The sequence below is a fragment of the Anas acuta genome, chromosome 6, assembly GCF_963932015.1.
Source record: "Anas acuta chromosome 6, bAnaAcu1.1, whole genome shotgun sequence".
Lineage (NCBI taxonomy): Eukaryota > Metazoa > Chordata > Aves > Anseriformes > Anatidae > Anas > Anas acuta.
In genome coordinates this window covers 21,539,991-21,554,155 of record NC_088984.1, presented here as the reverse complement: position 1 = coordinate 21,554,155, position 14,165 = coordinate 21,539,991, and the positions used below count along the sequence as shown (strand labels likewise).

Genomic DNA, 14,165 nt, shown 5'->3' with positions numbered 1-14,165 from the left:
ACAAGTTACTTTTAAGAAAGTAATTGCACCAATTTGGATAAGTAGTTACTCTGAAAAAATGAATGACTCTCAAACACAAAGACTCTGTGGATGATTCTTTTCCCCTGTGTTTATCCAACTTTATTTGATTTTTGAACAGGCATAATCAAGAGGGAAGCACTGGTGTTGAGGTAAAGTCAGAGAATCATTGGAGAGACTGGAGCAAGAACCATGACAAAAATTTCTGGATACACCAAAGGAAATTTTCCAAAAGAGAGAGTGTCTCCAGAATTTTCTACATGTAATATGTATTTTTTTACCCCTAGTTTCATATGATCATTATTGTGCATAATTTTAACTTAAAAAAAAATAAATCATACTTAGACCAATAAACTGTCAGAGTACTGCTTTCTTTTCATTTTCTACTACCAGACCATACTAGAAAAAGAAAATTAAAGAATTAAATATAACGTGTATTTAAATAACACAGATGAAAATTAGTAAGACCACAGACTTCCATCTTCTTTGAAGTATTAACTAGGGCTAAATCAGTTGGAGTCTCTACAGCCAGTGCTAATGGCAACCTAGTTCCCATGTGAACAGTAAATATACCACTTTTTTCTAGCACAGTACTCTGTCTGGAGTTACCAGGCATGTATACCTTTCCATACAGGGTAATACTGTTTTTGACTTTCTATACTATGAATTATCACAAAACAGCTTGTATCTGGATGCAGGTTTCAGTTGTAGAATTACAGTTGAACGTTGGAACACATCTGCCCTAATATTAATAACTGGGAATTAAGAATTAATTAATTAAATCAACTGGGAATATCTTTGTAGAGCTCTCTGATAAAGATATCTGTGTATTCACCTGTACCTTATTAAATTTGCCACTTGATTTTGCCTTGAACCTATTGAGTTTAAGGCACCTGACACTGATTTATCTAGAACAAGACATCTTGTTTTATTCAATATTTGAATAGGAGATAACCTAGAAAGACTAGACAGAACCAGGCCAAAGAGAGCACTTGGCAAATTCTAGACCACAGGAATGTGAGAGACAAAAGATTACATTTGGTCACATTTTCATGGCTAAGCGAGGAACAGAAAAAGAGAAGTAACTATACTTTACTTGATCTTCTAGAATGTCATATCTCTGTTCCACAACTAGGGACACTTCAAATATATTAATTATATAATATTAATATACCTATACAAATAAGATAAGACTCTAGAAAGATTTGGAAGTTCTGACATCATACTGTCAGGGTGGCCCTTCCCACGCTTACCCTAAGGATTCTGTTGAAATCCTCCTTGTCTACTCTCAAGAAGTGGCAGTTGTCTTCACGCAGAACAATAGATGCAGCTCTAGGAGCATCATTCACAAGTGCTAGCTTGCCAAAATCATCTCCTTCGTGTAGAGTACATACCACACCCTGCACAGAGGAAAACATTTACATGCAGAAACCCATCATTAATGTGGAGTCTATTGAAAGTCCTTGTACAAACACCGGACTTCACAATCAAATACCAAAACAAATCTATTTGGCAGGAAATCAAAAGCCAAAATAATGACTAGGAAACAATACTTGATAGCTGGTTATTACTATTACTAAAGAAAGGCAAGAATAGAAAAGAATTGGCTTGTTCTCTAAAATTACATTCAGCACGAAGGACTCTTCTAGCCCTGCTGAAGAAAGCTGCTGAGTTGTTCTCTTTTCTTAAAGAAGCCCTGAAAAATATCATCAAGCTTGCAGAACACAATACTACATCTTCATCTGACGTAAATCAGCAGAGCCCCATTTACTTGAATTTATAGTAACAGAGAACCTGGCCCACCTTGTGGCGTGAAATCCACTAGTCCCTATGCTAGATTTTGGTGGAATGCTTGATGTTCAGAACAGAGGAATCTTATTCACTGAATGAAAAATCACTAGGGAAACAGAGATTTTTAAAAGTTCAAAGGATTGCTATGTTAGACATGCTTTTCAGTATATAACTTTACTAAAAGTAAGAGGTTCCATAAATTTGGAAGGTGTCCATTCAACCCAAGAACCACTAGTCACAGAGCAGCACTTGTGAGATGTGCCTAATACCTGTGATAAATATTAGTTGTACAAATATTTGGGAAGATGGTGCTAAAAGGTGCAGGACAAAAACCCCCATGAGATACAAGTCTGTAAATTCACTGAATTCCAGTAAATGGCTTTGTCCTAAAGATACTGCTGTAACTGTGTTGAATTGCATTTAGAAAGTGTGCAATATATACCAAAATTATACAGCAATCAACCAGAAGTACAATAATTGAAACCACTGGATCATTTCTTAATAAAATTACATCCAATTTGTTTCCTCAGACAACGCAATTCTGCTCTAAATTAAACTGTATTCCTTCAAAGTTTTTTCTTACAATTTCAATAATAAGGATCATATAAAAAGAATTCTGAAAAAATTACCTTGCCATAAATGACTACGTTCACTGATCCCTTCAGGATAATGTACCAAGAAGTACCTTCTTCTCCCTGATTAAATACTACAAAAGAGAAAAAGATTTTATGGTGAGAATATAGTTATTCAAAACATAAATGGGCTAGATCCTGCACTCTATAAAATTCAAGGTAACTCTATTGCAGTCATATTAATGACTGCCATGAAAAAGGTCATACTATGATTTTAAAAGTAATTGCCTTCAGATTTTAGGAAAAAAAAATCCATGTAGCAATTATTTTATAACACTGATGTGAAAATTGCTTTTATTTTCCACATCAATTGCAACAATGACTTTATCAATACACGTCAGGTTATCAGTTTCTAATCAGCACACAGATTGAGATTCCACTAAAAGTAGTGTTCTAACTATTCCCTAGCAGCTGTGAACTTGATCTTGTTAAATATAAATAAATGCCTTGCTAAAACTTATCAGCATAAATAGATCTGAGGAATCTAACATCTTAAGTCAGTAAGATGGCTTTTTAATTCAAGGATAATAATGAAATACCTTTTGCATAAAGATTGGTCCAAATCAAAATTCCATATACAAACACATCCAAATCATACATGATGCATAAACCCAACCAAGAATATAGACTTAATTTTGCTACTGCTCCTACAATTAGCAACAGGTGAAATTAACACCTACTACACAGTTTTTGAACGCTGACTGCCAGTCAAGTTTGAAGAGTGCATTTAAGTTTTGCTCTTGTCATTTAAACATTAAGAACTTAATGCTCATGCCACAGACAAGAAAGATGATCTAACAAGACTCCTTTTACTTACAGACCGTTCCTGCTTTGGGATGTGACTCAAAAATGAGGACACCTGCTAATTCTCGCTTTACCTAAAAATATATAGAGAGAAATTATATAAGTCTTTATAAGTATTTTATCCTTCCTTATTACATATAACCCAGCCACTCCTTTTCTTCCTGCTGCATTGTTCAGCACTCATTCAGAATCACACAGCCAGACAGTCTACTTCACTCAGTGTCCTATTCCCTAACAATTGGCTTCACTTAACATGAGCTCCACATTTACTCTCTCCAAACAGCTCAGATAAGGGCATCCTTAAGATATAGTTCTCCACATCTTTTTTCGTATACATACAAGCGAAACCATCAAAAATAATTAACATGATGGAAAAATTCAAACAGTAATAACTAATTTATTACAGAAGATTGCTATCAACTGTCAATTACCCTACGGGGCTCTGTGGTATTGCTGCTCTTCCCTGAGAAATCAGTACCCTTCTCCTTACTGACTTAAACTTGGCAACTTCTGCTGCATCAGGCTGCAAGGCACAGCTGCTGAGACCCATCTCTGCCTGACAGACAAAATGTCCAGCTCACTACCTCTTTCAGGAACTGGAGAATGTGATGCTGCACTTGATGTCAACCTGTTCTTCTTTGGGTTTGTACTACGCTGGTGTGATTAACTCCTATGAGTGTCAGGGCACTTGTCTCTAGTGAGACAGCTGCTGTTTAAAACCACTTTTTCCTCACAGTAAACACTGTTAGCATTGTTTTCACAAAGTGAGAGCAGCACTGCAAAGCTCATATTATCCTGAGATTTTCTGTGTGCCTTATGTCTCTCTTCACACAACCACAGATCTGTATGGACTTTGAGGCCAACTTCCAGGCAGAAGGATTCTTTTCAGAGACTCTCAGCTGGTGATAACCAATGTTTCAGAAAGACTACTATGTAACTTGAAAGTGCAAAATACAGATAAAAAGCATGCTCCAATGTCTTATTAGCATTAGCGTTTCTGTGCTGTTCTCCTAGATGTTTGAACTGAGAACAGCTGTACTTCTAGATGAATAACCTTTAGGCCATGAAGAAAAAATTGGGAAGGAACCCTCAAATTCTGGACACAATCCAGATGACAGTATCTCCTGAGATGGGTAGACAAATTCAGGCTCTGATATCCTAAAGGCATGTACCAAACCTTTGCTTGGGCACCAGGAGTAAACATCCCTCACCAGCCACCCCTCCCCAGACTCTTTCCTGACAGACAGTGCAAAGCATTCCCTGTTTGTTTGCAGTCTGGCAAAGAGGGATTTATAGAGGTGCTTGGACATTCTTTATTAGCACGCTGACCAGTGAACACTCCTGCAGGCCTGTTGTTTCCATAACTATTAGTCCACCAAACTCTTTTACAACCTCTGTCTGGAGGCAAAGAAGCTTTGACAAGGTCAGGAAGTATGCCATCATTAGCACAGTTCCATACATTGTAGAGGGCTTTCATATCCCATATACATCCTCAGGTATCTTCTCTATTGTTTCAGTCACTTGCCTCTGCAGTGAATGAATCCTCTTGATGAAGCCAAGAATTTGATTTGTTTCTAACACTGTATTATATAATTGTTTTTCATTCATACATTAAGTTCATAGGCTTCCCTAGCAGGGATTAGTTCACCACCATGCAACTTGACTTTTATCTATTTTATTTCCTGCTGCCTGCAGCTTATCTAAAAAAGTTATTACTTTAGGAATCATGCCTTGATTAAAATTAATAAACATTCCATTTGCTTTCAAGTTGACTGACCATTGATATTCTGGTTCTTAGGAGCAATGTTGTCTCTTGCTTCTCTGAAGAATCCCTCTAAGCTAGGAGTGATTTCTGTCCTCTGCTTCTGTTCATGACACACATAATACACTGACATTTCCAAATTCTTAATAAAAACATGGACTGAACTGCACTTCTTGCATTTCTTCAAAATGCCAATTATTTCTTGCAGCTCGTATCATTTACAATATTTTTATATGTTGCTTGTTGTAGATTCTAAGCTCAAATCTGAATTTCTTCTGAGCAGGAACTAAGATGTTTAAGATTTTTTTTCTCTGCGTTATGTCTGTACTATCAAAAGTCTTCTCCACTGTCAGTATCTGTCTTAGGTAGTTTCTTTTGTTTGATTTAAAATGTGTCATTTCTGGCTCTCAGAGAAAACTTTTTTTAAATACCTTTTCTTCCACCTACCAAATATGCTAAAGGATTTTGTCTGGCTGTTCCCTCTTAGTTCAGTTACCCACTTTGGACATATGATCTATTTGAAAAACATTGCTCAGATGTTATATTTTTGCAGAGTACTATCTTTTTGTAATGCAGTTCCATATTTAGCTGCATCTGTCCAAGCTAGCTGCAAATTATTAAAATCATCAAGAGCTTCCAAAGAAGCTGTTATAAAAATAAAAAAAAAATCTATTTTTTGACTGTCTTCCTTCTTCTGAAAGGACCCATATCTTGCTGTTACCAAGAGCTATTTAGCTCATTTCAGTTGCCTACACAGTGTGTCACTGCTGGTGAGACTTTAAACAGTTGCATTCTCTCCTCCAGGAATTTTCTCCATGTAATTTATTCCTGGTTCACTGCACTGCCCTTGCTTATTCAGAGGGAATGCACATGAGGAGGTTTTCCTTCAATCTAGGACCAAGCTCCAATAGCCAGCACTGCACAATACGCCCTTCTTCACTGTGTAATTCCTCCTCCTAACTGGTTCAAGCCAAGACTCCTAAACATGCAGAAATCAGACATCTCTTCTGCTGAAACTCAATAGCATTACAGTCCCAGGTGTGAGGTCAGATACCATTCATCTTAATTTAAACTCAGATATAACCCCAGACAGAGACACCTGTGACAAGCAAGTGAGTTACGGACTGTGCAGAAACACGTAGAGATTACTTTAGCTGACATACAAAGGACAATCTTGGGTGATCCCCACAGGTGGGAATAACTTCTTTGCATAGAAAGTATAAATAGGAAGGATTGTATGAGCTCCAGTTCTAATCACCAAATGTCACAATTCACCCTCCCTTTTGGCAATCAGTTATATGTTTAAAAAAAACAACTTACTGTGGTAGAAAGATGAGATAAGGCTTTAATGTGAAGAAGTTCTTCATATATAATTTCTAAATCATCTATAGTTCTCTGGCCAGGCCTACAGGTAGAAAATTAAAATAACAGAAAAATGTAATAAATGACCAAAATAATAGCTTCAGAGAAGTACAATACAACCCATAATACTCTTGTACTGTCTACTGAATAGGTCACTCAATTAAACCATGTCTTTTGCAGAAGGAGAAAAAGTAAATCAAGGAAAACAGTATTACATTAGGTCAAGAAAGGAAAAGGAACTAGTTTGGACATTTTTACACCTTCACAATGGGCACATTTTTGCCCCAACCAAAAAGTTTAAGTTAAAAAAGACATTGAGTTTTAACACTGCTGCCCAGACTGGTGTAGAGCAATACTATGAAAAGGCCATGCAGAGTCCAGAGCCACCTCACTGGGTGCACCTCCAGCCCTCTGTGCTGCAGGGGTGTGGGCACACACCCTGTCGTACATCCTAGCTGTAAACCAGGTCTAACTGGTGGCAGCACAATGTTCAGCACCAGTTCTACCAAGCACAAGTCTCCTGAAGCACAAGTCCTGCAGAAGCAGGGCTGTTGAACCTCACTGAAGCACTGCCCAGTGATCCTGACCATGGTCTGCTCCTCACCAGGGCTTGCCATCCACCCACTTCCCTCACAAGCACACAGTATGCCCGGGGCTACAGAAAAGAACGCAGATCCTAAGCACCTTTACTCCATTCACATTGGCTACAGGGACAAAGGACAGTTCTGGCTGGAGGACTGAAACACACAAAGGATGGAAGCCCTATGAAACCACCTGAATGACACCGAGCAGCAGCCATGGCAACCATCTTACAGAGATCCCAGTTAGACAGCTTGCCTGATGAAATCAGGTGTTCTATATGTAAAACTGTCAGATAAATCAGAAACGATACATTAAGATCTGTTCCTTCCACAAGGACTCCTGAGCCATGGGTGGGACCTTACTTTTTTTCACATGCAGCACTGATTAGTTGTAGCAAATGGACAGTAGCAGTGGTTTGTAAAGGAGCATTTGATTTCTGTTGAACAAATTCCAGAAGGAAGCGGTGCATCTTGGTGGACACTATGATTGCCACAGAGTTAATGCTGAGTGCTGCTGTTTAGCCACCTGGGTAAGAAAGAACCACTCGCTATTCCAACTCCTCTCACTGAAAAACATGAGATGCTGCCAGGAATAAAAACATGCATCGGTGAAAGGATAATCCTCCTATAGGACAACAAGAAATGAGGCTGTTACTGTGATTTAAATAATTGTGTTTATGTAGCATCTATACACTGGCAAATTTTCTGATTGCTAAAAAAAAAATGGCACAAATGCTCTTAAGGACTGCAGTGTGTCAGAGATGCCTTGGAGGACCTAATGACTAGTACTCATGAGAAGGATTTGTTAGAGCTTGTGAGGAACTTTTAATCTCTTCCTGCATATAGCGCTCTACAGTTTTTTTGCCTGATCCCCTTTGGTTCAACAGTCTGTCTAAGTCATGTGAGAGATAGAGGGAGAAAGCAGCAATCGTGTCACTCTGTTGTATTTCATCTGTTTGCAAAAGAAGTTTGATGGACACTTCTTCAGTATTTCTTACATCCAGAAGTCCTAGAAAACATAAGGACAACTGACCTGTTCTCTGCCAAGCAAGCTGTATTTTTCATCTGTTCTTCATTTACCAGTGACATGCACTTATTATTACCCAGATGAAAGACCAATTTATAACAAAAATGTCTTGGATGAAATTCAAGTTATCCTTTTTTTTCATACAGAATGGAATAAACTATTTGGGGAGAAACAAACTGAGTTGGTACTGCTATGCCCTCTAGTGACTCAAATTACTCTTTTCTATTTCTAAATCTGTTGAAATTACAAGGCTGCCACTCCTAGTGATTTATGGGGGGCAGTAGAAGCTTAATTAAGTACAGAATAAAGATAAGCCAGTACTATCTACCTTTCCCTGGAGATTTAAGAACCACAAGGTAAAGATTTTAATAAAAAGTACTCCCCACAGGAAATAACAACGTTAATTTTATTGCACCCTTGCAAAGCTTGCATATCTTGGTAAACAGATAAGGTAGTGTATCGAATTAACAAATTCCTACAAGAAATTAACATATGAAAGGATGATGTCTAACTACAACAGATCTCTGTCAAGACAAAAGGGTGCACTCTTTTTTCAGTATGTCCATTTGTCTCCTGTGTTAGCACACTGGGAGGACTGACAATCTATAGTGGATGTACCCAGTCTTTACTTCTGCTTCTGCAGATGTCACGTGGAGAGATATTAGGCATCACTGCTTCTGTAAAACCTGTGTGGTGACCCACTGATGTTGATTTGTAGGATCCTGCTGTGTAAAGACCTAGTTTCTGCAGGGGACTTATTCTAACAGCAATAGCTGGTTATAGACAGGATAATAAATGGCATAGGTATAGAGAACGAGGCTGCACATTAATGGATAGGAAAACTCAGGTGGTATTAAGTGATCAATAAAAAACTGCTCAGTGTTTGGAGAATTTATCAAGGTCAGAAACACTGAGCTTCTCTGTGACTAGGATGTTGACAATAACACAGCACTTCATCACTGATAAACCATGTACATACAAACAATATAATTAACCAGAAAATTCAGAGTTGTTAAGAACAAGTGAAAAGATCAGAGGCCCCATAACACTGCGATTGTATGTCAAATAAGCATCTTTCCAGAGTACAAGTTTTGCCTACAAGTACTACAAAGAATACAGAGGAGACAAGAATAATTTTACCCACTATCTGCATCTGAGTGTGGAAGCAAATGCATGTTCACTTATGTGAGTATGGAAGCTGATTACATAATCTTTGTACTTGAATCTAAGCTATTTGATTAACTCCATAAATACCACTTACCACAAATAATATCTGCAAATATCAGTGAACTGATATGTGGAAAGATAATCTGTATTTCCTGTCCCAGGAATAATGCTTACTTCATTAATCATCATCAGTAGGAATCCCCACCAAGGACTATGGAACTAAATACAGTCTACGGAAAAATCCAGTATGGTTCTGACTACTGACAGACAAGTGGAACACGATATATAAATAAAAACAATAAAGAAAATATAGTTTGCTTAATTTTTACAGTACCTTCAAGAAATTATAGATTAATAGCAGTAATTAAATTGTTGTTTTATTATATATATGTTTTGTGCTGTTTACTAAGTTTAGATCTCCCTAGCATCCTGTCCAGCTTACTTTGGCAAGTGACACTAAAATTTATTTATTGATCACATACGGAATCAAACCCTCTGCGCTGAGAATAAAATTTGCTGAGCACAATTACCAAGAACGTATGACACAAACTTATTGTTTCAGTCATACTGTTAACTTACTGGAGTATTAAAACAGAATATAATCCATTGGAGTTAAATACTATTTCCTAATGAACATCATCCTCTCTTTAAAGAATTCTGTTATTATTGTGTCCAACTTTGTACATCCTATTTCATTAGGGTTAACCATCAAGTTAGCTATATCTGAACACTATTCAAATCAGCTAAAAATAACTGAAAATATATTTTCAGTATGTATTTTCACACTGAAGGACTGAAAAGTTTGTAAGGAAGAGACGTATTAATTCCACATTTTTTGCCAGGGACTTGCTAAAGGTCTGCACCTGTGCTCCAGGCATTATAGGGAGCAGAGAGCTGTTTGCCACTTCACAAAAGGCTATTTTCATATTCATAGTGTATGTGTTTCCAAAAAAAACCTAACCAATCAAAAAAGAAAATCCAATAGCAACAAGAGCCTGCCAAAAATTCCCTGAGCTCTATTCTGTTTTTTAAACTATAGAACATTCTTTCACAGTTTGACAGTTAAAATGCTGCAGTTAATGTAATAAACAGAGAATTTTTTAAGTTGGCTGTCAAAACAAGTGACACTTTTTGCTAGAGATTTTCAGATTTTGAACAATAGAAAGTACCTTTCAAAGCAACAGCTTCATTATACAATCAAATTCTCAAAGTAATCTTCTCATCAAAGAATATTGTATTATTTCTTTCACAGTAATTATCGAAGTTCTGTAACCTCTCCGGAAATGGTGACTATTGTAAAATGCAGCTGTGTCGGTTTGAAAATTGTGAGTCCTGTGCAGGTCAGCTACAGCCAGTGTTTCTAAAGCCCTGACAATTCCTTGAACTTTTGGCTGCTGTAATGGTGTCTAGTCAAAACTAGCAGGGCTTTGAGGATTCACAGAGATTTCAGTAGCTTTGATACACCTCAGCACAGACTGGATTTTCAACTAGCAGTATCATAACATATGTAAACTGAATACTAGAACAGTAGTTAATATGGTGCCTGAGAGCACAAACTTGCTTCCATGATCAAAGGGCAGCAAAAATAAGCACTTTCAGGGATAGGGATAGGGAAAGATGTCAGATGGCTGTCAGTCTTGAGAAAACCTCATTCCCCTCACTATATTGCATGAAAAATCTATGAATATTCTTTCAGGTGATGCTGTGCAAGTGACGACACAGGGGGGAGAGTGATACTTTTCACAGCACCATGCCAACCTTTCAACTCTGCAAGGAGCGTGGATGATAATCAACACTGATCTTGCCAGCATAAACTTACACTGGCTGCTCTGAAAGTCACGATGGAAAGAGAATGTAGCAGGCTGCTGAAAAACATGGTAACCTAAGGGAGCAAGTCCGTAAGAACCAGCCTGCTCAGTCAGCCTGAGGCAAAAGAAACAGTTTAGAGCTGCAGGGTCACAGCACACAGGGTGCTGTTCACAGCCTCCTAATGACTGGCATCTACTCATGCCTGTAAGAAGCCCTTTTTCACTCCTCAGTGGAAAATGCGGTGGACATCTTTGGGAGGAGAAAACGTTGCGCTTCCCGGACACCATAAAGGTTTACAGGTGCACCATACTGCTGGACTGGTTTGTCTATGCATTTTGTGTGAAGGGAGTGTTCCTTTTGATTGTCCTTGACTAGAAAACTACCAAGCAGAGGAAAGAGAAGCTATCCTTTAAAAACTGTTGCTGAACAGCAGTGTTACCTATTTTTTATGAGCACAAATATCTGATTGTACTTTTTGAAATTCAGTGCCTTCACTGAGTTCTTGGAAAAGTGTCGTCTATCTTGTATTCACAGAGTAAGTCAGGAAAATGTGCAAATATGCTTATGATCTAAACAGATAACACTGGGAGAATGGAGCAGGGAAAGAATACAGATAGAAACAGAACATGAACAAGCATGTGCGTTAAATCGATTCAAGATATTTTTAGTATAAAAATATTCTCACATGGTAGCCAGGACCTGAGCCTATCCCATAATAAAGGCAAACTTTTGTCAATGGCCTCAAGAAGGAGTAGGATCTAGCTTTGTGTACTTACCTTTCTTGAACTGACCCTTACAAGTAAATCGTTAGTGAGGGTGACCTTGAGTAATTCTCAGTGCACTTTATTAGCAGTAAAGTATGCCTTCAGTGGCCCCTAAACACTATCTGCATAATAAGGAGGCTGCTTTCAATTGAGGATCAAACAGTTTATATTAGTTGCTTTGAAGTCACTATAAAGCTGCCTGTAGAAAAGGGCTTTATCAGAGTTTTCAGTGTGACCAGAATGTAATGGTGAAAAGATGGTTAGCCAACCGATGAGTGAGAGGATATAGGATAGCTATGAAAAGGTTAGGCAGACATCCTATGCATGCAGCCTATGTACAGAAAGCTGTTTTTTGTTTGTTTGTTTTTTTCCTCAAAATACTATTTTATAACAATAAGAATAGATAAATAAATCAACAAAGCCACATTTTACACCTTGTTAGTAAGCTACAGCAGGGTAAGTCCAGTCTCAATTCAATAAAGTTCTGCCAAAAATGAATCTAATTAAGGGCTGCCACATACGACTGTAATTGAAAGGTACTTGCTGTGCTGCCAGCCCTACCACTCTACTCATTTGCAATAACCAAAAGCAGTGTAATTAATTGAATGGCATGCCAGCACTGAAAGCGTTAATGGAATCTGCACCATACTTTTAGGGATACTCTGAAATGAAATAAAAACTCATAATGCTGCATTTTCCACAAGATATGATAGCATTCATAGCCTTTGACGACTATTCTGAATACACAGTTCAATTTATAAGCATGAATAAGGACCAGAAAATATTTAATACTGACTTACAGACTTTGGAGTTTGAGCAAACTGGCACTGAAATGAAAAAACTGGCTAAAGGATGCCTGATAATATATATAGCTTCCCCATGTTCCCACGCAACAAAAAAGGCATGTGTATAATATTAATTCAATAATCTGCTTACGGTTTTCTGAGAATCATCCTCATATGAGCATCTGGCCCAATCTGAGACAGGAAAAGCATAGTGTCCTGTAGCTCCTCATCACACTCCTTTTTCTCTTTCCTCAGTTGGCAAAGGGGCATCTTCACGCTCATCATCCAAAAATCGGTAAAATAAGTATTTGTCCTGAAAGTAGTGTTCCTGATCCACTGAAAAAACAGAACATATCAAACACTAATCTCTCCTCATTCAAATTAAAATTGTAGAAATCTGCATAGCATTGTACGTTGCAGATGGATTAGTAAAGAAGAGAAAGAAAACAGAGGAACTGCAAAAATGTAAATCACGTTCATTTCTCATTCGTGTCCAAATTATATAACATAGAGGAGACACTTAAATTGTGTACCACAAATACTTTCCAAAAGACTTCAATTTATATGCGGTGTGGGTGTGCATATACGTGTGTGTGTGTATGTTTTCTTTACTAGATCTGCTTCTGTTCTTATTGTTTCAAACCGTTTTATTTAAGCAACTGGGAAAATAGTTTATAACATGAATTTCTAAGATGTGTTCCTCTGACATGACCACCTTACCATACCTGTTCCAGACAGGGCTGAAAGGTAACAGATCTAGAAGCATCTAAACTCTCTCATGTTCCAGAAATGTCATCATCAACATATACTCCCAAAGCCAAGTTCATTGACCTCTATCTTAGTGGAGAACTTAATGGACAGTCCTTCCAAGATAAGACTTCTAAAGAGAGGCTATGACACAACAAGAGACAAACTCTTAATCTTCCAAGCAAGAACACACCAAGAGTGGTGTGTTGAGCTGGTTGTCACGATGCAGTTGCAGTAACATGATCTTGGGAATTCAAGACAGTATTTGTCAGGAATTAAAGCTACACCCCTTAGGGAACGGAAGTGGTGGAAACAATCTGTCTTCTCAGGGTGGAAATTTCTCCCTGGGACATGGGAAGCACAATAGACGTGTACTGTGACAGAGCTGCCGTTCTGAACTTCATAAAACTGTGCATGCAAAACTTCAGATATGAATATTGGTTTAGAAAGCTGCCCTTTTGAGGGCTATAACATCTCATTACCCAGTAAATCCTGTCAAGTGGAAACTGTGAGGTGATGTAAAACACAGTCAGAAAACTAACATAAAATCCCAGATCTCTCCACTGGGATATTTGGATTGCTGATTTTGGGAAGCACTCAAAACCGGTGAATTTAATTCCAAAATTATGAATCTCAACAAACAGAAACACTCACATTCACTTCCAAATCTTTCACTTGCAAATCTTTGACTTGAAGATCAGTTTTGTGTATAGAAATACACGCTGTTTTTGGTTCAAGCGCTATCTGGCTTTAGCGATATAATCACAAACCAGTGCACTGGTTTGTGATTATATCACTAATTACAGTTGCTACCATAATATTGCAATTTCATCTATTTTTCAATATTTTCATAAGTTATAAAGGTATATTCATAGCAAGACTGAATTAAGACTGTCTACATGTTGCACTTTCACTT

At 37.7% G+C, this 14,165-nt stretch overlaps 1 protein-coding gene across 1 annotated transcript in view; it reads right to left on the bottom strand.

The window, feature by feature from the left end:
- Nucleotides 1-14,165, bottom strand: part of RAPGEF4 (Rap guanine nucleotide exchange factor 4) — a 151,237-nt gene that overhangs the window by 39,438 nt on the left and 97,634 nt on the right. Inside the window, 6 exon segments of the mRNA XM_068686715.1 lie at nucleotides 1,272-1,418; nucleotides 2,439-2,515; nucleotides 3,259-3,319; nucleotides 6,328-6,412; nucleotides 12,654-12,748; nucleotides 12,750-12,838. Of these exon segments, the coding sequence (XP_068542816.1) occupies nucleotides 1,272-1,418; nucleotides 2,439-2,515; nucleotides 3,259-3,319; nucleotides 6,328-6,412; nucleotides 12,654-12,748; nucleotides 12,750-12,838 (554 nt within the window).